Raw genomic sequence first — 23,582 nt, 5'->3', positions numbered from 1 at the left:
TATGATGTGCTTAGGATACAAACATAATTGATTGGCGAGGCACAACAGATTGCATGACAGACAGAGATTGTTACTTTTTAACAAAGGATGGCTAGAATGGTTTGAAACATGCCATCAATATGACACATGATGTATCTATGTTCATTGTTCAGTACTATATTGTAACTGAAGTTACACAATATGTAATTTATACTAAAAGAAAAGTTGGTTGAAATTTAATTATTATGCTGTTACTTGGGTTTTTGTTTTTTAAAAGGTTCAACATTAATGTCCTACATCGTTTAGACACACGAGCTATGTATAATTCAGTTTCTATAAGTTGTTAACAATACTTCAATTGGATTTGGATCTCATGATACTTCAGGCAGTTACAGGGATATGATGAGTGGTTGGATCTCACAAATTATGTGAGTTGAGTGTCGGCCTAAAGCCTGGTTACGACAATTGGCACTCTCCCAAATTTAATCTGATCCCTAACCTGAAGAATTTAAATACAACATTTTTCATTGTAAATATATTTAATTTTGTTTTTCAATTTATTTTATTAATTTATATGGTTTAAATAGTCTTTTGGTCCCTATAAGTTGGCGTATTTTTTATTTTCTATCTTATTTTTTTTGAAAATAATCTCTTAAATGTTAAAATCATTTTGGTTTTAGTCTCTAAACTTAAAATCCGCATAAAATCTGCAGATTTTCCTTTGAATTTACATTCAGGATCATTTCAAAAAAAAATAAGATATAGCGGCGAAAATAAAAAACACGCAAACTTACATGGATCAAAAGATTATTTAAGTCATTTCATATTTATAAAATTAATCTATTTTAAGTAGGGGTGGCAAAACGGGCCGTCCGCCCCACCTTAAGCCCGCCAAAAAACGAACGGGGCGGGCATGCTCGCCAAGTGAAATGGGCTTAAAAATCATGCCCGCTCCGCCAAGATGGCGGGTTGGCGGGCCCGCCTATTTTTATTTATATTTTTTTCATTTTTTAATAGATTAATAGGTTTTTTTTTACCTTTTAATTAAAATCTTCACTTATTTTTTAAAATAATTTTTTTATAAAAACAACTTTTTAACAAATTTTACTTAAAAAATATTACATATATTTAAAAATAAATATATATAATAAACCATCAAGAATTGAAATGACTAGAATTAACTAAAAAAGAGAATTTTGGAAGAAGGGCGGGCTTTGGCGGGCGGCGGCCATTGCGGGGCGGGCAATGACGGGCGGCGGGTTTTGGAGGGGCGGACTTTAGCGAGCGGCGGACCTAAAATTCCAACTCAACCCGCCATTTTTTGGCGGATGCGCGGTCCGGCCCGGTGGGCCACGGCCCGTTTTGCCTCCCCTAATTTTAAGATTGTTCTCTTCAATATTTCTATTTAAAAGATTCAAATAATTTTTTTTTATAACTTATATAAACTAATTTTAATTCAACTAGAATTAAACAAAAATTGAGATGGATAATTGAACTAACTAAGAGAAAAGGATGGACGGCCAAAATCTTGAAATTAGCCTTTCCATAAGCCATTAATGATATCTAGTGCCTTAGGAATGAAGTTGTCTTTGGTAGCCATTAATGATATCTGGTGTAGGGGTGTTTGCGGGCCGGTTTAATTCAGTTTTGAGTGAATTTGATATCCAAACCAATGAAAAAAATGGATTGGTTTGATTTGGATTTTAATATTTTCCTCATAAAATCCAAACTAAACCGATCAGAAAAACAACCGATTGGTTTGGATTGAATTGTATGGAAGACATGACACATATTTTTAAACAACTTACTACCAACATATCCATATAGTTGTTAATAAGAATGATGTCGTTGGTATTGATAATCTCCGCCGACAGCGGTTTCTTCTTTTACTGAGTAGTGTTAAGACTCTTAGTTTTTTTCATTATATATTGTTGGTACTTGGTACTAATTTGGTCATGATACTAAGACTCACTCATGGACCATGGTACTAATTGAATATGTTTTTTTTTTCAATTTGCCTTGATAAGTACTAATATCATTCATTCATTAAAAATTAATAAATATATTAATTAATTAATTTAATTTTTATTGGTTTGGGTTGGACTTAGGGGTACTAAATTAGAAATTCGTTGCCCGGACCAATTAACATCGGGTTTCATTGGTTCGGTTCGGTTTTTGCCCGAACTGAAAAATATTTGACCCAAACACATTGGTTTGGTTTGAATTTCGGTTTAGTTCAGATTTGTCCGGACGAATGAACACCCCTAATCTGGTGTCTTAGGAATGAAGCTGTTTTTGTTACAAAAGACTACTCAAACACTGCTAATAGGATTATAGATAGTATTAACTATAGGGGTGGAAATCTAAGCCTAATAGACCTTTAAAAAAAATAATTGAAAATAGCTAGGGAAGACCCTTTTAAAACAGCAAACTGTGTTGAAGAGATTTCAAGACCTTCACTTCAATTTCAATCAAATTTAACAAAAGAAAACATCACGAAACTTGCAACATGGCCATCTAATTATATTAAAAGGTCTTGAAATTTTATCACATCACCAAATAATTATATTTATTAGACAAGTCTTTTTTTCTCGAGTCTCAAAATTTATACACTTACAAGACAAATTTTCATGATAATAATAATGTGTTATATGATGTTAAATATTATTTATTTATTTTAAAAAATAATTTGAGTTTATCACACACGTTTGATTGTTCACCTCATTACAATTAAAGATCTCATTCGTCGTAGTTTATGAGTCTCTAATGAATTTTCTCTATAAATAGAGAGCTTTGACCAACTCTTTAGTGACTTTAAAATTCGGATTATTTTTCTCTTCTCTCCATTTTATGCTTGTTATGTTATTATAGCACCTTCTCCCTTATGGGCTATTGAGTTGTTAGAGCATTTCTTTGTTGCCTTCGAAAAAAATTTCTTATGAAAATAGTCACATTTGGAGAATATCTCTTCAAAATAAGGTTGTTATTGGAAAATTTCTTTCTTACTTGTCTACTAAAAGTATTACTAGTTCAAATTGAGGTGTTTCTGACTTTAAAATACCATTTAAATTTGAGGGAAGTCATTTGAAACAATTTTTAACTATGAAAAAGTTGTCATTGATATAACATGTTGTTGTTAGGAGTAAAAATAGGTCGCATCAACTAATAGAGGTCTACGGACTAGTTAGGCCAATGTCAAACTATGCTCTTTTTTAAGTAAAAAATACCTAGTTTTTTTATAAGCCTATTTAGTTAAATAGGTCAGACCACAAGCCATAAAAAAACCTTTAAACACAATGAGAAATTTTTTTTACCAATAACCAAGTATTAAAATTAAAATACATTTATAACCATGTTTTGCAAAAAATTACACAAATAACCAGCTTTCAGAAATGGAAAAAGAGTACGCGTCAGTTCATTTGGCTCATGCACTTAATTTAATAAGGATGTCCCAATCCATTTGGCGCATGCACTGCATGCAAGGCAAGTCAAATGGTGCATGGAAGCATGTATTGGGAGGATGCGCCATCTCAATTGGCGCATGAGTGTATCAGTCTTTTTTTAAATAATAAAAAACATTTAAAAATAAAACTAAAAAATTAATAATATAAATTTAAGTAAACGATTACATAGTGAGAATGTAAATTACAACAAGACCTAATTTCTCCGTCTCCGTCCTCTCCTAGTAACCCGTCCTCTATGAATTTCCTATTATAGTTAGGTCGAGGGCCCTGCGAAGTCAATGCGATTTGAGTCTATGAAATTCGTCAAGTCAGCATATCATGAAGACCCGCTTTTGAAAAGTCGGTTACCCGTGTTCTCAAAGTTTGGTCGTGTTGGTGGGGGTATGGGTTCGATGGATGGTCTATAGCACTGGTCATTTGAATAAGTGGGGTAAAAAGGAAATTGGTCTTGTGGAGTTTGGTAGTCATATGTGTTGGGTGTGTTGGGTGCTACGATGATGGGATGGTTACGTGTATGTTGGGTTGGTTGGGAATATTCTGCATGTTGGTCTATGTCGGGGCTAAGGTGAGTAGTGGATAGATCCACATGGGGTTGTTGGTTGTGTGGTATATATTCTTGGTATTGAGTTTGAGTACGTGACATTTGTTGGTATTGGTATTGGTCATGGTGATGTGGTTTGGTGCTTGTGGATCGATGTAGTCGTTGTGTTGGTCGAGTGGTGGATGTGTGTTGGTTGAGTGGTGGATGTGTGTTAGATTTGTTGTTGGGGTGTATGTTTGTTGGTAATGTTGTTGATGAGGAAAGAGACTTCATTCTCCACCAATCCCATGCTTGCAGCAAGAACGTGCATCCATTAAAAGTACAAGTCTTTTTTGGCATTTTTACATAGTACACTATATATATGCGCTAAAACGGCGAAACCCCAACTATACCCTTTTGAGGAAATTTGATTGATTGGAAGATATAAGCTTGTCTACCGCATTTCCAAGTCTAGCCGCAAACACTTTAGCAACCAACTTGTACAAGGATCATATTTGAGATATATGTGAATTTGATGGAACATTAACTATATTGAAAAACAATATTTTATCACTTTTATTTATTATTCTGACTATATTTATGTACTTCTTATGAAAATAAAAGTAAAGTGCTTGACATATTTAAGATATTTATAACATAAATATATAATTAATTTAGTAAAAAAACTTAAGAGATTTTGTAGTTATATAGGCACTAAGTATACCTCTGACATGTTTAATGAATTTTACAAACAACATGAAATCATATATGAAACTATAAATCATATTCGCCAAAAATGAGTAGTAAAGCTATAGTATGTGAAATCATATATGAAATTATGAATCATATTCGTCTAAAATGAAATAAAGTTGTAGGAAATAATAAAACTTTTACTAAATTAGTTGTTGTTATCTTGCTGAATTCTGGTGTTACGTCATATTGATGGGGGAAATATCATCGTCTATTTGTTATGTGTTGAATATAGTTCTCAAATTTAAGAGTGATTTATCACCTTATAAAATTCTGAAGAAAATACATCCTGACTAATCATATCTTCAAATATGGGATTTCCTGACTTATGTCGGGATCCCATACCTCAAGCTAGTTAAACTCGGTAGTAAGACCTACGAATGCATACTCATTGAATATTGAGTAGTCAACAAAGCAAGCATGTTTCTTTGACATGAATGCTAAAGTGATCAAAGATTCAAACGATGTTGACTTTCATAAACAATGAATTCTCTTTTAAATCAAGAAATAGTGGTGGCACGTGTCAAGTCATGTTCACGTGATTCTGATTAATCAAAGTAACAAACAAGAAGAAATAGTACTTCTTAAAGTAAGAGAAGAGGTTATAGGGATTATGGATCTGACAAACCTTTGAGAAGTTTTATAGTAGTTGGATGAAAACTTATGACAAGAAACCACAGACGACGAGGTGACTTTTTTAGAATCTAATAAGACCTGACATTTAATAGACTTGTCTTTTATAGTAGTTGGATGAAAACTTATGACAAGAAACCACAGACGACGAGGTGACTTTTTTAGAATCTAATAAGACCTGCCATTTAATAGACTTGTCTCATAGATGCAAATTTTTAAATTGTAAGTGAATTTTGAAAAAAGAAAAATTGAAATCTGTTAGAATTGTTAAGAATTACAAGATTTGCCTTGTAGTCAAAGATTTTAGAAGTACAATTTAGAAGTATCTCAAATGAACATTAAACCAAATATTTTAAACGGTGACATGAAAATTGTTGTATCATTTTAATTGAAATCGTTGTATATTTTAATCAAGCTCTAAAGCAATGACATGAAAATTTGGACAATTTGATTAGCTCCCACAGATCTAAAATGAATGAAAGTGAGAAATACATTTAGAATAAGTCTGAAAATGGCATATGTACTATCACTGTTGTGTAGCAATTTTAATATGAATGACTTCTCTGAAGTATAAACAAACGTATATGTTAATATTAATGTGGTTAAATATTAAGATTAGAATACCAACTTTTTACATATATTTTTTGTTTATATTTTATTCTAGAGGGAGTACTGCCTTAATACAAAGGCTGGTAGCCACTCAATGAAATAGTCAGCAGCAAAACCCAAGCCGACCGAACATGTGAAAAATGCAAAATAAATTTAAACAGAAAAACAATCCTTTAGACAAAATCGATTGCAAACAATGTATGGGATTCATCTATTTCAGTATAAGATCACGAGTCAGTTATATATATGGATATATACATATGATTAAATAGTACAAAAAAATGAGTGATGAATTATAGTCAGCATTTAAGAAAGTGAAGTACCAATAATCTTCAGAAGAAAAATAAATAGCATGAGGCCAGTATATGTATGAAGAATTCAAGATCCTAAGCCATCCATAATATCCAAAACGTTATAGCTTCGGCGGTTGGCGTTGAGTGTGGTGCCCAAGGACTCCCTAACAGGTGAACTCCCAGCACTTTTGGTCCTGAGAGGGTGCCTGACTTGAGTTTTCTTGGAAACACCAAGTTCCTGGCTTTTGCTAACTCCTGGGCTTCTCCTCCTTGCAATTACTTCCTCTAGTAGTATCCTATCCTCTTGAGAAAGTTGAGTTCCCAATGGCTTGTTGTTTCGGTCCAATGATAGAATCAAAAACTGTCGCATCTTAGACTGAAGTTCGGGTCTCTTGGGAGGAGAGCGCGCTGGCATTGGCCTTGAGACATTTTGTCTGGATCTTATAGAGCTAATCAAATAGTGAATCCATGCCAACAAATCAATAATGTGAAGATCTATTTTCTGCTTATCGGCGTAGTAAAGTGTCTGGAGGCGAATTGGGTTGCTCTCTTTGGTTGTGTTATCACCAAAGTCATTACTGCAATATCAAAATAGGAACATCAGTTATCATGGAGTTTCCTGGCTCCGGCCTCCTCCACTAGTTATTTATTCACATTATACGGGTAAACACAGTCACCCAAGAGAAATTTGTGTTTATAACTAACCTTGTGTTTGCCCACTCACCAACCCATCCGAAGCCTTGATGAACTCTGTCAACAATATTGACAAATAAAAGAAAAACACATGAGCAAGCAATTGCAAGGACTTCTAACCTATTTTCATCTTCGAATAACAGGCCAGCAAGAGTACAATTTTTTTAAAAATTTGACAGGTGTACACAAAAATCAAACAAACATTTGCATATCTCACTTGATTGTATTTGCGGCAAATGGTACGAGCCACTTAAGAGTCTTGTCCATTTCAGCTTTGATGTGAGTGAAAGATTGCTGCAGAAAGTTTCAGTTTCATTTAGCATAATCCAAGACAAAATATAACCCAAAATAGGCAATGAAAAAGATAAAAAATCAGAAGACAAATGATGTCATCCAGGAAATGGTGGTTATACCTCTTTTGGGATAGAAATGGATTGCAACCGAGATGGTAGGGCACTCTTAATATTGTTTGGTAAACCTTGATATAATGTATCCCTTGTATTTGGAGGAAGGGAGGCTGGGCGAGATGCCTGATAGAAACAGAAATTATTGTTTACACAAAAGCAACTAATATTTGATTAGGTAACACAAATTTTGTTAGAGCAATGAAAACTTACAATCATATATATCTGATTGATTATATTCGCATAGTGTAGTGCAAGACCGGATTCACCAAGTCTTTGAGGACCTTTACCATACTTGACAGCACCAATTCCTGCCATTAATCCACAATTTCATATCGATTTAGATGATTAATTATAATATGTTGTTATGAGTTATGACCTCCCAACGATTTCTACATGAAAAATATAGAACATGATGCAACATAGTAGATTATTGTACAAGTCAATATAAGACTGTGGCACAAGCCAAAAAACAATTGGAATTCGCTTATTGATCTCGCAGTTTTCCAAATGCTTGTACTTAGTAGGCCAATCCTTCCGGTAGAAAGGATTTAGCAGAACAATTGCAATCCTAATCAGCTGATTAGAGCCAGGGAAGAAGACGGTAATAACACAGCATAAAACGATTGAAAAAATCAATATATGGTCAGTGTGCTTTACTAAGAATCATGACACATAGATAGCAGGGATGCAATTCTCTTCAATAATAAAAAGAGAAGGCATGTGGGCAATCGAGGTAGTTCAGATTTAAATCCTAAGCTTACTAGATGTGATGAATTCCTGGTGCATAAGGTGACTATACTGTATATATCATTTACATTTTACTTCATACAAGAAATGCTCATACCATGATTTCCAAGGAGCTCGCAAATTGCTTGATGTATATAGGTAACAATATCTACAAGTTTTTCAACTACCTGCAATAAGCAAATACGATTATGAGTTTTGACAGAAAAAGTCAACTGATGTAATTTTCTCTCAAAAACAGTTATTTGTTGTAATTTGTAAACTCTGCAGCCTCAAAACATTCACTACTACACGAATAACCAAAATTCTTTTGAGGCAAGGGAGTGTAGGATGGAAAACTATTGAATTCAACAATAATACTAGGAATTAATCCTATACTAATAATATACCTCCTCTAAATTTCTGGCCCAAAGAGACTTCTTTTTCAAGTTCCTCACAAGCTTTTTTTGATGCTTTAACTCACTTTGAAAAATTGTGATACTCTCACCTGCATTTATAAAGAGTGTACAACTGTCAATCATCAGCTAACTTCTAAGGACTTAAATTTTCAATTGTCCTGCTGATAGACTGTAAACCCAAAATGGTCATCAGAAAATATTTCTCAGGTCCCAAAAAAAGGAATTACTTGCTCCTAACAATGGGTAACAGTCTAACAGATGTTAGAAACCTAATTCTTTTTGGTATAACTATTTTGAGATATACTTCATCACAAATGTCAAGATAAGAGATAGCAAATGAAGGGGGAGCTAAAACGATGATTTGAATACCAAGTATTATTCATTTTATTAAATAAAAATCAAGTATTATTTGACAAAAATTAAGGGAAAGTTGGAATTTTCTATTATTAAGTTTTTAAGTTCTAACCTTTGAGAGGAAGATTCAAGGACTCCATTTCCTTAATTTTTTGTTGATAATCATGTTGAAAACGTTCATAAGCATTTAATTCATGGTATAATTCCTACATAAAAAATGAGAAAATTAGTTACTTACAAAAAGCATTCAATGGAAACCCTAACTTTAACAGGTAAGAACTCAAAGCAAAACAAAAGTAAAAGAAAGATAAATATCATCAAAAACATATAAACAGACATGTACACAGAAACTGCAAGTAGATAATATGAAAGACCTGGGAATCAAGTTACGCAGTAGACATGCAAGAAACTAAAAGAATGACAATGGCTTTGCTCAACCATCAGTTCACTGAGGAATTACAAAAGATGCACAAATTTATTTGAAATGTCAATAAGCTTACCGCAGTATAATTAACTAGACCGGCAAACTCCTGCATTGTCTTTTCGGCATCTACCGGATTTTGTTTGTCGCCCAAGACATCCATGTCTAATCTGATATTTTGTTTTTGGACAAAGATAATGTGCAAAGGTTGTTAGTTTTATCATCTATGAATTGAATCATGATAAGTCCGCATAGTCTTCTTAGTTGTCATAAATAAGCAATGTATAAGGAAGCTCACCTTGAGAAATATCGATGTAGGTTATGCCACTGTGGGTCTTTACACATGTTTCCAAATCTAGCTACTTCCCGTGAGAAGACATTGAATTCTTCCCTAAAAATTCAAAAAAGATAAGAGAAACAAAACACAAAGGAAATTCCTTTCCAAAATAATGCATACATCGTTTTAAAGAAGCTAGAACCTTTTGTCCATCTCAGCAAGGCTTATTAACTCTTTCATATCTGTTGAGACTAATTGTTGAATGCCTTCGGATTGTAAAACCTCCTTCTTGAGGAACTGAATGTTTTCTTCATAAAGTGAGTTAAATAAAATGGCACCTTTGGTTATCGTATTAGCTACTTCAAATGCCAATATCGATATTTTCTTCCCTTTAGAAGTCATGCCAGAGACAAACCCACTATTATTATTTAGCTTTGGCATGCCACTTCCAAGTGAGTCCAGAACTTCCACTGCCCTATAGCTAGCTTTGCTCAGTAAAGAGCCCTTTCTGCTGATCTACAAAAATAAGAGACATCAATCATGAAACACTAAACTTCAAATGAAGAAATTGCATCATAGATCATAAGATACCATACTAGAAACTCAAAATGAAAGTAGCAAGTTACTGTAGTCAGCAACTATTTGATAAGTTCCTGTTCATAACCTCAAAATTCAAAGCAGTAATCCAGTAACAAAATGCATTTGTAGGGTAGTACCTGTTTTTCCCCCATTGAAGCTGAAGTAGATAACCCGAACTCATCCGAAAACCCGTTTTCCTTATTCCTTTGCCTTCTCCCTTGATCATGAGACCTTGAATCAGAATCTTTCCGATTCGTAAAACTATCTCCCTTCTTAAGAATCTTTCCAGAAAACCCCAAACTCTTCCCTCCAACTTCCGCATTTTCCCCAGCCATCCCAGCCGAACAAACCGCCCCCATTTCTACTCTTCACACCACAGTCAAAACTCAAAATCTCAATGAAACAAGAAAATCAAAAACCTAAAGCACGATCAATTCAACTATCAATTATCGATTATGGATTACCTCTGCATCAAAATAAAATTATATTTAAATTCAAATCACGTTCCTTCAAATCCGATTAAACAATTCAATAATCAAATTACTAAATAAATAACTAACCGAAAAAAATTCAAAAGATTCAGAGCGAGAAATGAGAACATACCTATTTACAGAGAAGCGAGAAGCAAAGAAAAGAATGAAGAGAGAAAGAAAAAGAGTGGGTAAGAATTTACGACTATGAGGTTTGACTTTGAACTCGAAAAACAATAAAGATAGGCGTGACGTGTTGGTGTTCATTGAATATTCATAAAGAGTAAGGGTTGAATATTTTGAAAGAATAAATAAAAAAAAGTAAGCGATAATTAAGAAAAATGGAAAACGCGCTAATTTGGTGTGACCGGTTGGAAGAGGAAAGCTTGAAGACGTGGCAGGCCAGAAATGAAAGGAAACGACGACTTTGCCTTCTAAGGTGTAGCGGGCTGTACTGTGGCCGTGTCATGTGATGTATCGAAATATGAAAATACAGGAAATTTATCTTGCATAAGTCGCACCAAAATGTGGAAGGGGTAATGAGCGATTTTGATTCCGTTTTTTTGGGATGTAAATATCGATTTTTACTTTGTAATTTAATTTTATATATTTGAATGTTTGTTTATGGAATAGGTTTTGATAGTAGAATTTATTTAATTTAAAGATAGAATATTTTTTAATTGTTATTTAAAAAAAGTTTCAACTTTCAACTTTGCACTTTATTTTTTACAATTAAAATTATTTAAGATATATATATATATATATATATAGGGGACGACTCAACTGAGAACACTTGGTTATTATGAGAAATGAGAACAATAAATCACGACCCTTAAATTTTGATTTTGTTGATTTTAATGGATTGGATTGGTTTCTTTTTCTAATAATAACCAAGTGTTGATTTTGATTTTGTTGATTTTAATGGATTGGATTGTTCTCATTTCTCATAATAACCAAGTGTTCTCACTTGAGTCGTCCCCTATATATATATATATATATATATATATATATATCAAGTGAGATCATTTTATAATGAGAGATAAGAAAAATAAATATCAATCATTGAATTCATTAAGAAAAATGATGTTAATATATTTTTGGATAACAATATTGATAACTTCTCCAGTGTTGCCCGGTAGAGATCGCAGTTCTAAGGGTGTGTTTGTTTGATGGATTAAATTTTTAATTTTGGGAATGTTATTCCTTGGAATATTTTTGTTGGGAATATAATTCCCATCAATTTGTTTGGCAACTTATTTATGTTTCTTGGAATATTTTGAATTTTTATTTCATTTTTAATTTTAAAATTTTAAAAATAAATTCAAAAGTGCTAAAATAATATATAAGTGGGTAGTTATACTTGATTACTTTTTATTCCCATATAAATATAAGATTCCCACCACATGGGAATAAATTTTTAAAATTCCATGAGTAAATGATATTCCAAGGAATAAAATATATCTAGGAATAATTTGTTAAAACTTCAAACAAACATGGGAATATGAAATTCACACCCTCACATTCCGAGGAATTCTAACTAAATCCATGAAACAAACAACCCCTAAGTGTTTTTCAATTAAAATTGTGGATCCTTTTCTATTGCTAAGGTCTCATTTGTATTGGGATATGGACTGTCTCCTGCTTTTTTTCTCTCATGCTTATGTGCTACTTTAATCCTAGCCATTGATTTGCTTTATTTAATTATCTCTTATAACTATTGTTTTTTTATATGGATGCATCCATCATTGGATTACAAATTTGGAGGGATGAATGCTCCATTAAATAGGAGAGGACTTGTAGGAAATGTCGGGAAGCTGACCCCAAATAGGAGAGGATTTGTAGGAAATGTCAGGAAGCTAACCCCAAACCAAATTTGTCAAACATGTAGGAAATGTCCGGAAGCTGACCCCAAATAGTACACCCACCTTCTTCAACGGTATCCTTGGCATCCTTCAAAGAAAACATTTTTAATGGAACTCTAGTGACTTCTGGACGGATAGTAGCAGGGATGGTAGTCTTAGCAACAATAATTATCGGGGGAACCTTCTCGAAAGTCTGACAAGGAGTCTCAATAAATTCACCATTCATCCCAACATATCTGAAAGAATTCAGATGGTTGACCATGTATTCATCCTACCTTGAACTCTAACAATTTTACCATTCATTAGATACTTCAACATTTGGTGCAGAGTAGAAGTAACAGCACCTGCCTCATGGATCCAAGGGCGTCCCAGGAGACAACAATAAGTTGGACGAATGTCCATTACATAGAGAGTGGATTCAAAGATTTGCGAGCCCACTTTGATAGGAATATCAACCTCCGCATGCACCATCCTCTTAGATCTATCAAAGGCTTTTACCACAATATTACTTGGTTTCAGCACAAATCCTTCACCTTCAAGTCTATCTAGAGCCACCTTGGGCAGGACATTCAGAGACGAACCAGTATCACCCAGCACATGAGCCATGATAGTGCCCCTGCATTCAATAGAGATGTGCAAGGCCTTGTTATGGTTTCTCCCTACGGGAGTCAAGTCAACATCAGAAAAGCCTAGCCCATTGTCAGCAATCAGGCTAGCAACACAATTTTCTAACTAATCAGCGGAAGTATTTCGCGGTACATGAGCAGCCTTCAAAAAATTAATCAAAGCATTAGCATGTACTTCAGATGATAACAGCAGGGTTAACATGGATATCTTAGAAGAAATCTGCCCCAGTTGCTCAACGATGTTGTAGTCACTTTTTCGGATAATCTTCAGCATCTCCTTCATCTCTTGTTTGGAGGTTTTCGGAATAACTTCTTTTGGTGTTTCAGTCTGGCAGGTTCAGTCATTCTTTCTTTGCCCCGGGTCTCAGCAATAGATTCAATAAGGGTACCACTTGTAGTAGGAATTATCTTCGAAGAGATTTCAGGGGAGAAGACCCTTCCACTACGAGTAATCTTACTAGTCCCAACAATATTGCCGATATTGGGATTAGCAGCTTCGTCATTCAAAGACAATTGTTTAACACCGCGAATGTAAACATCAATGCTATAATTCCAGGGAATAGCTTTATCAGAAGAATACGGAACGGGACCTGAAGTTGTAATGATCAGAGGAGCCATCCTGGATTCATCAGTAATTTTCACAGGGCATTTGGAAGTGACCTTCATTGGGTCTTAGTATTAGTAATCATGGACACATCTTTAACTTTTAGATCTCGGGCTAGACTTTCTCCCCGGATCTCTACAGAAGGAGACTTCTCAAACAGGATAGTATGGTCGTCCATCAGGCGTTGGATACCTTCTTTCAACTTTATACAACCATTAGACTGAGATGAGCAGTAGTAACAATTCTTAACGCAAACCGGAAATAAACCAGCTTGCAACAGAGTCTTCTTAACAATTATCAGAGGAGTGGTCAGCTTATTCACCAAAGTAATGTAAGAACATCACCAATAGCATTAACACCACTGTCATGATTAGGCATAAGTGTTGTAATCACATTAGGAGTCTCGGGAGGATCAAATTTGATTTCTTTAGCGTCAATCATATCTTGCACCTTGTTCTTCAGCGTCCAACAGTTATTGGTGTCGTGCCCAGGTGTCATACCCGAATTTTTGACCTAAGATACCACCTCATATCATTTGCATATGCATCATTTGCATCTCTAACAAATTGCATAGTTTGTGTTTGCTACTTGTGACTCAGCAGGGTTTAATCTGGAAATCACTCATCAGTACAAGTAACAATCAATTAGGGTTTTGTTCTCCCTTCATCTCAAATGAATCATCTTCATCAATAATCAACATTTGGTCCTCAGAGATTCATTTCAACAAGCTCAACAGCTTTGAATCGACTGAACTAGGGTTTTGACTGAAGACAGCACACTCCTGACTTTTGCTCAGAATTTGACCTAATGGCTTGGGACATGATATCAAGACCTCAAGTGCATCATTTTGACCTAATCCATTGGCTCATAACATCTCCTACACAAAGATTGATCAGACAAATCCTCAGATCAGGGTTTTGAACTATCAGGGACTGAAATCAGGGATCACATTTGGGAAACCCTAAAAATCCCCAGGGAGTCAATCAAAGGTTTTAATCATCTTCAAATAATCCCTATGACAATATCCAATGAAGATTACATCTCAATTCAAGGTCCACAGTCATCAATTTCATCAGGTCGACAATTAGGGTTTTTGACCTAATTCACTGAACAACTGACTTTTTAATCAGGACATGGTGCCACAACTCAAACCATGGCTCAATATCCTCTAATGCTTCAATATGATCCATTCATACCATTCATTTGGTGAGGGTAGCCTGCTTCATTTGAAATCTCCAGAAACGCGATTCGTCTGAAAAAGTCAACTGTACAAGAACACCTTTGACTGTTGGGGAATTTTGGTCAACCATGACTTTTGAAGTTTTAAATCATCAATATATGATATATGAAGTCATTTGATCAAGAAAAATCAAGAAAATCAATCAAGAATCAAAAAGTCAAAAGTTTGACTTTTCATACTTAGAAAAATTTCTAAGTGTTTTTCATGGTTTTTTCCAAACTTTGAAAGGGAATTTCTCAAAATTTCACCTACAAACTGAAAAAAACTTCCAACATGAAAGTTGTAGATTTTGATCCAATAAACAACTTTGACACATATAAATTTTTTCCAAAAGATCAACCATTTAAGAGATATGGAGCTTCAAAGTTGGTACTTTTTGAAAACTTCACTTAAAATCTCACTTTCTTCAAAGTTCATGGAACTTTTTCACCCATTTCCTTAAGAGACTTGAGGAAGCTTTCAACTAGGCTTTTGAAGTATGTAACATGAGCTTTCCAAAATGTCAAAGAGCATGAAAAAATATGGAGTGTAGCTATGGTTTTGAATTATGCATTTAGTGATCATTTTCACTTGAATTTTCACCATTTTTCACTAAGTTTCAAGACTACATGACCTATAATCCAAGCAATGATGCAAAGAGGCAATAATTGAAGATATTTTCTCTGATTTGAGATCAGAATGGAAGAGGATAAGAAGCTTGAGTTTTAACCATGGTTTGGTCACTTTAACCATTTTGCATTAAATGTAAAAGATTCCTTTTTATCTCTTAAGCCAAATCATCAAACTTTGATCAAGTTGCAAAGCTCTGAGTTCAGACTCTTTGGCCTATAAATAGAGGTCCAAACTCCATTCAAAATCACACCAAAGTCACACAAATTATAGGCTTTCTCTTTCTTTCTTAGAATGCAAGTTTCTTAAGTTTCAAAGAGGTAAAATGCTCAACCTCTAAACCTTTGAATTTCTGACCAAAGTGATGCTTCCCACAAACCACAAACATCATATGGGATGTGTTTGATCCACTCACACACTCCAAAAACATCTCAAACTCAAAATCACTACCTCACTTCTCAAATATGCATAATCTAAGCCTTATCATGCCAAAATCCATTCAAGATCATTTCTGTCCAAAATAACACTTCTAACACCTCACATATATCACATATGAACTATCCAAACACTCACATATGATCTGTAACCTCATAATCTTCAGATTCGATTCACACTCCAAGGTTATGCAGATCGGGTACCACAGCTTAGCACAGATGAATTCATATGGTTCCAAGCATCCAGACACCTTCCATAATCATCATTGAAGCTATTCAGATTGATACAAAGCATCTGTAACATCTCCAGATCAAAATCCAATTCTCAGTTTGGCCGTTTTTGAGGTAAGTGCACTTGAACTTCAAACTCATACTTGCACGCATCATAAATGAAATATGAGCATACCATCTTGTTTCTGCACCTATGAGGATCATTGACCCTCAATCAATTGCATCATAACATGATCATACACGATTTCACATTGAATTTCAGTTCTAGGGTTCTTCGTGTTCATCAGAAAATTGATAGTCTTAGAGTGAAAATAAATGAAATTAAATGCTATCATCATGTTCCTCGTCCAAAACCGAGCAAGATAGACCCTTCACTTGATCAATTTGGTTCAGTTTCAAGAATTTTCAAAATCAAATGGGGATGGTGTTCTTGGCGCCATTTTCTGTTCATAAATTTCAAATATTAGTTTTCAAATATAATTAAACGAAGTTGTTATAATAACAAGCTGCGCGCGCAGCTGGGTTGGCAAGTGTTTTGGCTGGTAAACACAAGGGCGTGGGTTCAACACCTCTAGGGACCAAAACCATTTTTTTACAACTATTTTTCTTTCATTTTTTAACAAACTTCATCTAATTAATTAACCATTCAATTTAACTTATTTTTTCTTCATTTTTTACACACTTATTATTTTATATATGTATTTTATGAATATCAAAAAAAATCACAAAAATATATTTGTTTAATACATTTTTAATTAAGTTTAAAATAACATATTTTTAAGTGTTTTTTAATACTTTTAAATATTGTTTTTCACTTGATCTTTAAACTTAAATCACTTGTAAATATTTTTTGAACAAACCCTAATCATCTAAGTGTTAATTGAGGATGATCTTTTGATTAAATTGACTTCTTTCAAAATTCAAATCGTTTTAAAACGAGCGATCGCGATTCTTTTCAAAAACAATAAACCATTTCTTTTTGAAACTTTTGATTAAATCTTTTAATTGATCAATTGGTTTTCAAAATGATGTAGGGCCTCTCGAATATTAGAGAGTGTAAGTCCCATTTCTTTTCTTTTTGTACAGTTTTCAAAACAATAAACTCTTTCAAAACAATAAAACTTCTTCAAATTAAAACTTTTTCAAACAGTTTTCAAAACGACGAAACCTCGCGTCTGTAAATAAACAATCAACCATGTTTTGTAAATAAAACACGGGCCTCCACGTAGGTATAAGTCCCAAGCCCTTTTGTACATACCCATTCCTGTACATGAAATTAGGTATTTCATTGTACACATTTTTGTACATATCTTGATCTGTTTTTAACTTTGAATAACAAATCAAAAATGAAGGTTTTCTTTAAATCTTCCCAAAAATATATCATGGGCCTCCATGTAGGTATAAGTCCCAAGCCCCTTTGTAAATACCTGTTTACATAGCTTTGAATAAACTCAAGTGGACCTCTCCTCGAGTGTGAGTCCCGAGCCCCTGTGTATACAAATGGATCATGCTTACAGGTATATTTCCTTCATAAACTCCATTATATACACACACTTTGTCATATATATAATTGTTCATGTTTGTTCATATTTGTTCATACTTGTTCATGTTTGTTCATATGTGTGATATGTGTGCTTGTTCAACTTAGTACAACATTAGGTTCCCCATAGCCTCCTATTGGGCTTCGTGCAAAGAATCTCACTAGTTTAGGTTAGGACATAGAGTATGGTTTCCCGGTGAAATCGCTCTAAGAGCTCAGACCAACTATACCATGCCTCCCCTTGGGCTTTGTACAAACGAGTGACCCTCCCATAGCCTCCTCTTGGGCTTACAATGCAAGGACCCTGGATTGTCCCTCCCATAGCCTCCTCTTGGGCTTACAATGCAAGGACCCTCGGATAGCCTCCTCTTGGGCTTCGTACAAGGACCCACGGGCTTCTTATAAGCATCCCCAATATCCAAATCAAATACCCTAGGAGATTAGACATTTTTCATCTCTATGATAGGAGTATCTCTTCTATATCATCACAAACAATTAATTTATCAAACTTTATTGCCACAAGGCTGGCTAATCAATCAAACTTTTTTTGCCACAAGGCTGGCTAATCAATCAAACTTTTTGCCACAAGGCTGGCTAAATCAATCAAACCGTTTTGCCACCATACTGGCTGATTAATCAAAGTTTTTGTCACAAGGCTGACTTCATTGAAACTTTTGCCACGAGGCTGGCTGATTAATCAAAACTTTTTGTCACAAGGCTGACTTCATTGAAAGTTTTTGCCACAAGGCTGGTTAAACAAAAAAACATCTTTATCATTCTAAGCACCCTAAGTGGCATGGCCCCGGGCTTATAATGAAAAGATTTTCAAACAAAAATCAAACAGATGTATGTGATGATATAGATTAGATACATCGAACATTTAGATGACATTTGTCTCTTATCCTTTGCTTCCACTAGCATAAGTGGGAACTACGATTGCTCTGACTTTCTCAACATCCCTTTGAGAATACGTAGGCACAAGGTCGATCCTTGGCGAGCAAAACAAAACAAAAAAAAACCATTCAAACCTTAGCACCCGTAGACCCCGAGCTACAGATGCTCTGATTCCCTCTAAGGGATATGTATGCAGAGGATCGCGATGATCTTTTCGAGGATAATCAAACAAACACCTTAGGTCCCACCTCTTTTTCACAAGAACCTCTCAATAACATGGAATGAAAAACAAAGCAAAGAAACCTATAGAGTACTATAGATACGTTGGGTGCTAATACCTTCCCTTCGTATAACCAACCCTCTTACCCAAAGATCTCTCCCCCCACTTTTAGGTTATTGCAGCTTTTTTCCTTTTCCTCTTTTGGAAACAATAAAAAGTTTGGTCGATACAAAAGAAAAATCATTTTTTATGAGCACTCGAGCCCAAAGAAGGCATCAGGTGTCTCATCCCACAAAAAGAGGAACAAAACGGTTTTTTGCCCGCGACAGAAAAATGGCGACTTCACTGGGGATCATCTTTTTATTGTTTCCAAAGGAAGGGTTAATTCTATTTACTTTATTTTTCATTTCATTTTTTGTTATATGTGTGGTTTTGGTTTTGTTACTTGTGTGGTTCTGTTACAAGTGATACATTATGGACAAATCCTAACCCGGATTAAGTACACATAAGAAATTAGGTGGAGGGTATAGTCATGTGCAGGCGCACGTGAGAATCCTTCCGCTCAGTGGAGGTTCCTTGTTTGTAATATATGTTTAGCGAGTTAATTGCGAAGACATTGTTGCTTTCATTGAACTGTAGAAGCTGAGAGACCGTAGAACCCCAACCCATCCTGGCCTTATTAGGTTGTGGTGCAGAAACTATTCAGGTGAAGACTTGGATTAGTTGTCATGCGGAGAACCACACTCAGACGAGTTTTTCTTGAGAATATTGCTGGCTCATGAGTTTAATTGTGGAAAGCCGGTAATATCCGAAAGAAAAATGTAGACTCTGACGTATCAGTAGAACATGTCATGCAGGTGATTAACTAGAACTATCCCATATTTGGTTCTCTGACCTCATGCTCGTGACGCTGGACCTTTGAACCTGTGTGTACCATGTTACCATGTTTGTGTTACCATGTTTGTGTTGCCATGTTTACAGTACCATGTTTGCGTTACCATGTTCGCTTTACCATGTTTGAATATGTGGCATCCATGCATCCATGCATTCATACATTCATTAAAAAAAACCCATCTTTTTCCATAAAAACATGATTTTTCCAAAAATTTTAGAGAATTTTCTTTGCAAACGTTATAGGATTAAGTTATGGAAAAAAGGTATACCAAAAAGTACGGATTCAAAGCGCCTGATGTAGAAAGACTGATAGAGTTAGCATCTTTTGTACAAGATCCTTGTAATTTTAGGAAAAGCCATGGAAAGCTTTTGCCTATCTTGAACACTCATGTTGATGAAGGACTTCTCAAAACTCTGGTTCAGTTCTATGATCCCGTCTACCGTTGTTTTACCTTTCCAGACTATCAGTTGGTACCAACCTTGGAAGAATACGCCAATCTTTTGGGTATTCCTGTGTCTGACAAAATACCCTTCAATGGTTTGGAAGCCATTCCTAAGTCACCAGTCATTGCAACAGGAACCCATTTGAAGAAATCTGAAATAGAGAGTAATTGGACTACCAAAGGAAACCTTCCAGGTTTGCCTTCACAGTTTCTAATAAAGAAAGCCTTTGATTTCATCGAAACTGGTAGCATGATAGCTTTTGAAGCTGTTTTAGCCTTGCTCATCTATGGGTTGGTTCTGCTTCCCAATATCGACGACTTTGTTGATATCAATGCCATAAAGGTCTTTTTGAATGGAAATCCCGTTCCGACTCTGCTTGGTGACATGTATTTCTCTGTCCATCATAGGAATCACCAAGGTGGTGGAATTATTGTATGTTGTGCACCTCTGTTGTTTAAATGGATTGTTTCACACTTACCTAAGTCTCCCATTTTCACGGAAAACCGGGAAGGTTTACGTTGGTCTCAAAGACTTATGTCTCTTACTAATAATGATATTCAGTGGTATACCTTGGCTCGCTGCGGTACAGAAACCATTGAAAGTTGTGGAGAATTCGCCAACGTACCCCTCATTGGTACACAAGGAGGAATTAACTACAATCCGGTCCTAGCCCGACGACAACTCGGGTATGCAAATTCAACTAAACCCATTGGCCCTACAGTGGAAAGCTACTTCTATCAGGAAGGAAATGATCCTCAAGGGTTGAAGACAAAAATGGTGAAAGCCTGGTACGACATCCGATGGAAAGAAAAGGGTGAGATAAAGAACTGTATTGCTACGAACGCCTATACCTGTTGGGTGAAGAAAAGAGCAAGGGAGTTTCAAATGCCTTATGATTATGAAAAACCCATGTTCCCCGTGGTACCTCAACGACCCAACATTCCTGCTATGGAGGAATACCAAAACACTTTGACCAAGATGAGGATAGAAAAAGACGCTTGGGAAGAAAAGTTTCGAAGAACTGATGTGGAAAACAGAAAGTTGAAGAAACAAGTGAAAGAACACGAAGAAACTCTTTACCGTCAAGATGGATGGCTCATGAACAAAGATGAGAAGATCCGTCGGAAAGATGCCGCAATCAGAAGATACATCAAAGAAAGCAAGAAAAAGCTTGAAGGCTCAACAAGCAACGCTCCGATGCCTGACAATTGGAAGAATGTGGTTGACAAACTGAGAGCTGAAAAGGCCAAGTTGAAAGCTCACTATGGGAAAGAAATCATGAAGCTCAAGCTGCACAATGCATTTGGTTCTTCGTCCGATGAGGATGTTTAGGATTTGTTTAGATTTTCATTTATCATTTGCTTTTGTAAGGAGCTACGCTCCAATGTTGTAACATTTCCCATTATTTCAATAAAAGAATTGTTTGTGTTCAAATGTTTGCAAGGAAATAATCTTTAAAATGTTTGGAAAAATCATAAATTTCTTTTTGCATACATCATTCTGCATATCGAGTCTATTGTATAGAGTCTTATCTTTTGGATCTTTCTCCAATAGATCGTCAAGCTGTCGCGTCTCAAAGTTTCTCGACCGCGTTCGCAATCAGATCACAGATACAATACTCGTTCAAACAGAAGAAAAGTAATGGAACACTCTGAACAAGAGAATGTTGAGCTCCGTGGTACAGTGACCACCCTTCAGGAAAAATTGGAAAGTCTCACTACTCTGGTTGACTCCTTAATGGCCGCACAGAATCAGCCGCCGCCACCTAACAGTCAAGCAACAGTAACATCTGAAGTCACTACTCCAGTTTCTACAGTTGCATTCAACATTCCATCTTTCTCCATGCCAGAAGGTTGGGGCCCGCCTTTCAGTTTTGGTACAGGATTCCGCCATAATTTCTCTGGGGTTCAAACAACTACAACTGAAGCACCTGCTGCACAAGGTTCGGCATTTATTCCACATTCAGGGGTAACTTTTTCCCAAATCACTATGGCACTTTCTCAACCCACTATGACAGTTCCGACCCCTACGGTTCACACTGTTCCTTATGATGGCAATGAGATTTATCATGATCAAGGTGATAGCACAAATCAGCGTAATCTTGTGGGAGACCTCCAAGAGCAGTTTAACAAGATGCAGTTGGAAGTCAAAGCTATTCGTGGCAAAGATTTGTTTGGAAAGAATGCCCAGGAGCTATGTTTGGTTCCCAGTGTACAAATACCAGCTAAGTTCAAGGTCCCAGACTTTGAGAAGTACAAAGGTAGTTCTTGTCCACAAAGTCATCTTGTGATGTATGCCAGGAAGATGTCTACCTATGCAGATAATCATCAGTTGCTCATCCATTACTTTCAAGACAGTTTGACCGGTGCCGCACTGAAGTGGTACACAGGTTTGGATAGCACCAATATTCGGACTTTCAATGACCTAGGTGAGGCTTTTGTCCGACAATACAAGTATAACTCGGATATGGCTCCAGACAGAGATCAGCTTCGATCCATGGCTCAGAAAGACCATGAAGCTTTCAAAGAGTATGCCCAACGATGGAGAGAAACTGCTGCTCAGATTAATCCACCGTTAAAAGAGAAAGAAATGACCAAGATCTTCTTGAATACTCTCAGTCCGTTTTATTATGAACGCATGATTGCTAGTGCTCCAAGTGATTTCACCGAAATGGTAAACATGGGGATGCGTCTAGAAGAAGGAGTCCGAACCGGACGTCTGACTAAAGAAGGTGGATCTTCAAGCGGAACCAAAAAGTTCGGAAGTGGTTTCCCAAAGAAGAAAGAACAAAGTGTTGACATGGTATCCCAAGGGAGGCCAAGAGGAAATGTCAATCGTCTACAACAGGTTTCTGCTATTGCGCCAGTCGTTAATACAGCACCAAATCCGGGATTTACCCCGCAGTTTCAACAACAACAGCCTCGACAACAGGCTCAACAACTTAACAACAATCAGAATCGTGTGCAAAGAGCTCCACAGTTTGATCCGATTCCAATGACTTACACAGAATTGTACCCTGCCTTGATTGAAAAAGGTCTCGTTCAAACTAAAGCACCACCACCAGTACCTGAGAAACTCCCATGGTGGTACAAAGCTGAGGTCTCATGCCCTTATCATCAAGGAGCACCTGGCCATGATCTCGAGCACTGCATAGCTTTGAAACATGAAGTTCAGAGGTTGGTTAGATCTAATCTCCTCTCTTTCAGAAATTTGAATCCTAATGTGCAAGCAAATCCGCTGCCCAATCATGGAGGACATGTTGTAAACATGGTATATGGATGTCCTGGCCAATACCGAGTCTATAATATCAACTTCTCAAGAGCAGATTTGGTACAAATGCACGCCACTCTTTGTCGGGGGCCGAATTTTCGCCAGCATCAATACGGTTCCTGT

The 23,582-nt window shown here is 35.8% G+C and overlaps 1 protein-coding gene and 1 non-coding gene across 3 annotated transcripts; one reads left to right on the top strand and one right to left on the bottom strand.

Annotated features, from left to right (window-relative positions):
- The first annotated feature begins 373 nt into the window (after nt 1-373).
- LOC131593837 (small nucleolar RNA Z279/snoR105/snoR108) lies at nt 374-474 on the top strand. The gene has a single exon (XR_009281215.1). It is a non-coding gene; the product is annotated as a small nucleolar RNA Z279/snoR105/snoR108 (small nucleolar RNA).
- A 5,668-nt stretch (nt 475-6,142) lies between these two features.
- Nucleotides 6,143-11,059, bottom strand: LOC131660261 (protein PSK SIMULATOR 2-like). 2 transcript variants are annotated; one of them, XM_058929469.1, is made up of 13 exons: nt 10,725-11,059; nt 10,259-10,587; nt 9,745-10,058; nt 9,564-9,656; nt 9,345-9,435; nt 8,957-9,050; nt 8,482-8,579; nt 8,193-8,262; nt 7,559-7,656; nt 7,355-7,471; nt 7,159-7,235; nt 6,954-6,998; nt 6,143-6,826 (listed from the first exon to the last, which is right to left on the bottom strand). In XM_058929469.1, exons 2-13 carry the CDS (start codon nt 10,478-10,480, stop codon nt 6,334-6,336), a joined length of 1,812 nt encoding a protein of 603 aa, XP_058785452.1. In that variant the 5' UTR covers nt 10,481-10,587; nt 10,725-11,059; the 3' UTR covers nt 6,143-6,333. The 2 variants fall into 2 exon arrangements, with proteins under 2 accessions (XP_058785452.1, XP_058785453.1); XM_058929470.1 differs by having other exon boundaries at nt 10,259-10,540.
- Between the last annotated feature and the right edge of the window lie 12,523 nt (nt 11,060-23,582).

This window comes from Vicia villosa, linkage group LG3 (assembly GCF_029867415.1).
Source record: "Vicia villosa cultivar HV-30 ecotype Madison, WI linkage group LG3, Vvil1.0, whole genome shotgun sequence".
Lineage (NCBI taxonomy): Eukaryota > Viridiplantae > Streptophyta > Magnoliopsida > Fabales > Fabaceae > Vicia > Vicia villosa.
Note: the sequence above shows the minus strand (reverse complement) of the source record. Positions and strands in the feature narration are given on the sequence as shown.

Excerpts from the sequence above, each read along its gene's own strand:
- LOC131660261 (XM_058929469.1), bottom strand. The coding sequence starts at position 10,480 with ATGGGGGCGGTTTGTTCGGCTGGGATGGCTGGGGAAAATGCGGAAGTT. Across the intron at positions 7,657-8,192 it reads CGAGCTCCTTGGAAATCATG|GAATTGGTGCTGTCAAGTAT; the intron begins GTATGAGCATTT and ends GATTAATGGCAG. Across the intron at positions 6,999-7,158 it reads TTTGCCGCAAATACAATCAA|AGTTCATCAAGGCTTCGGAT; the intron begins GTGAGATATGCA and ends TATTGTTGACAG.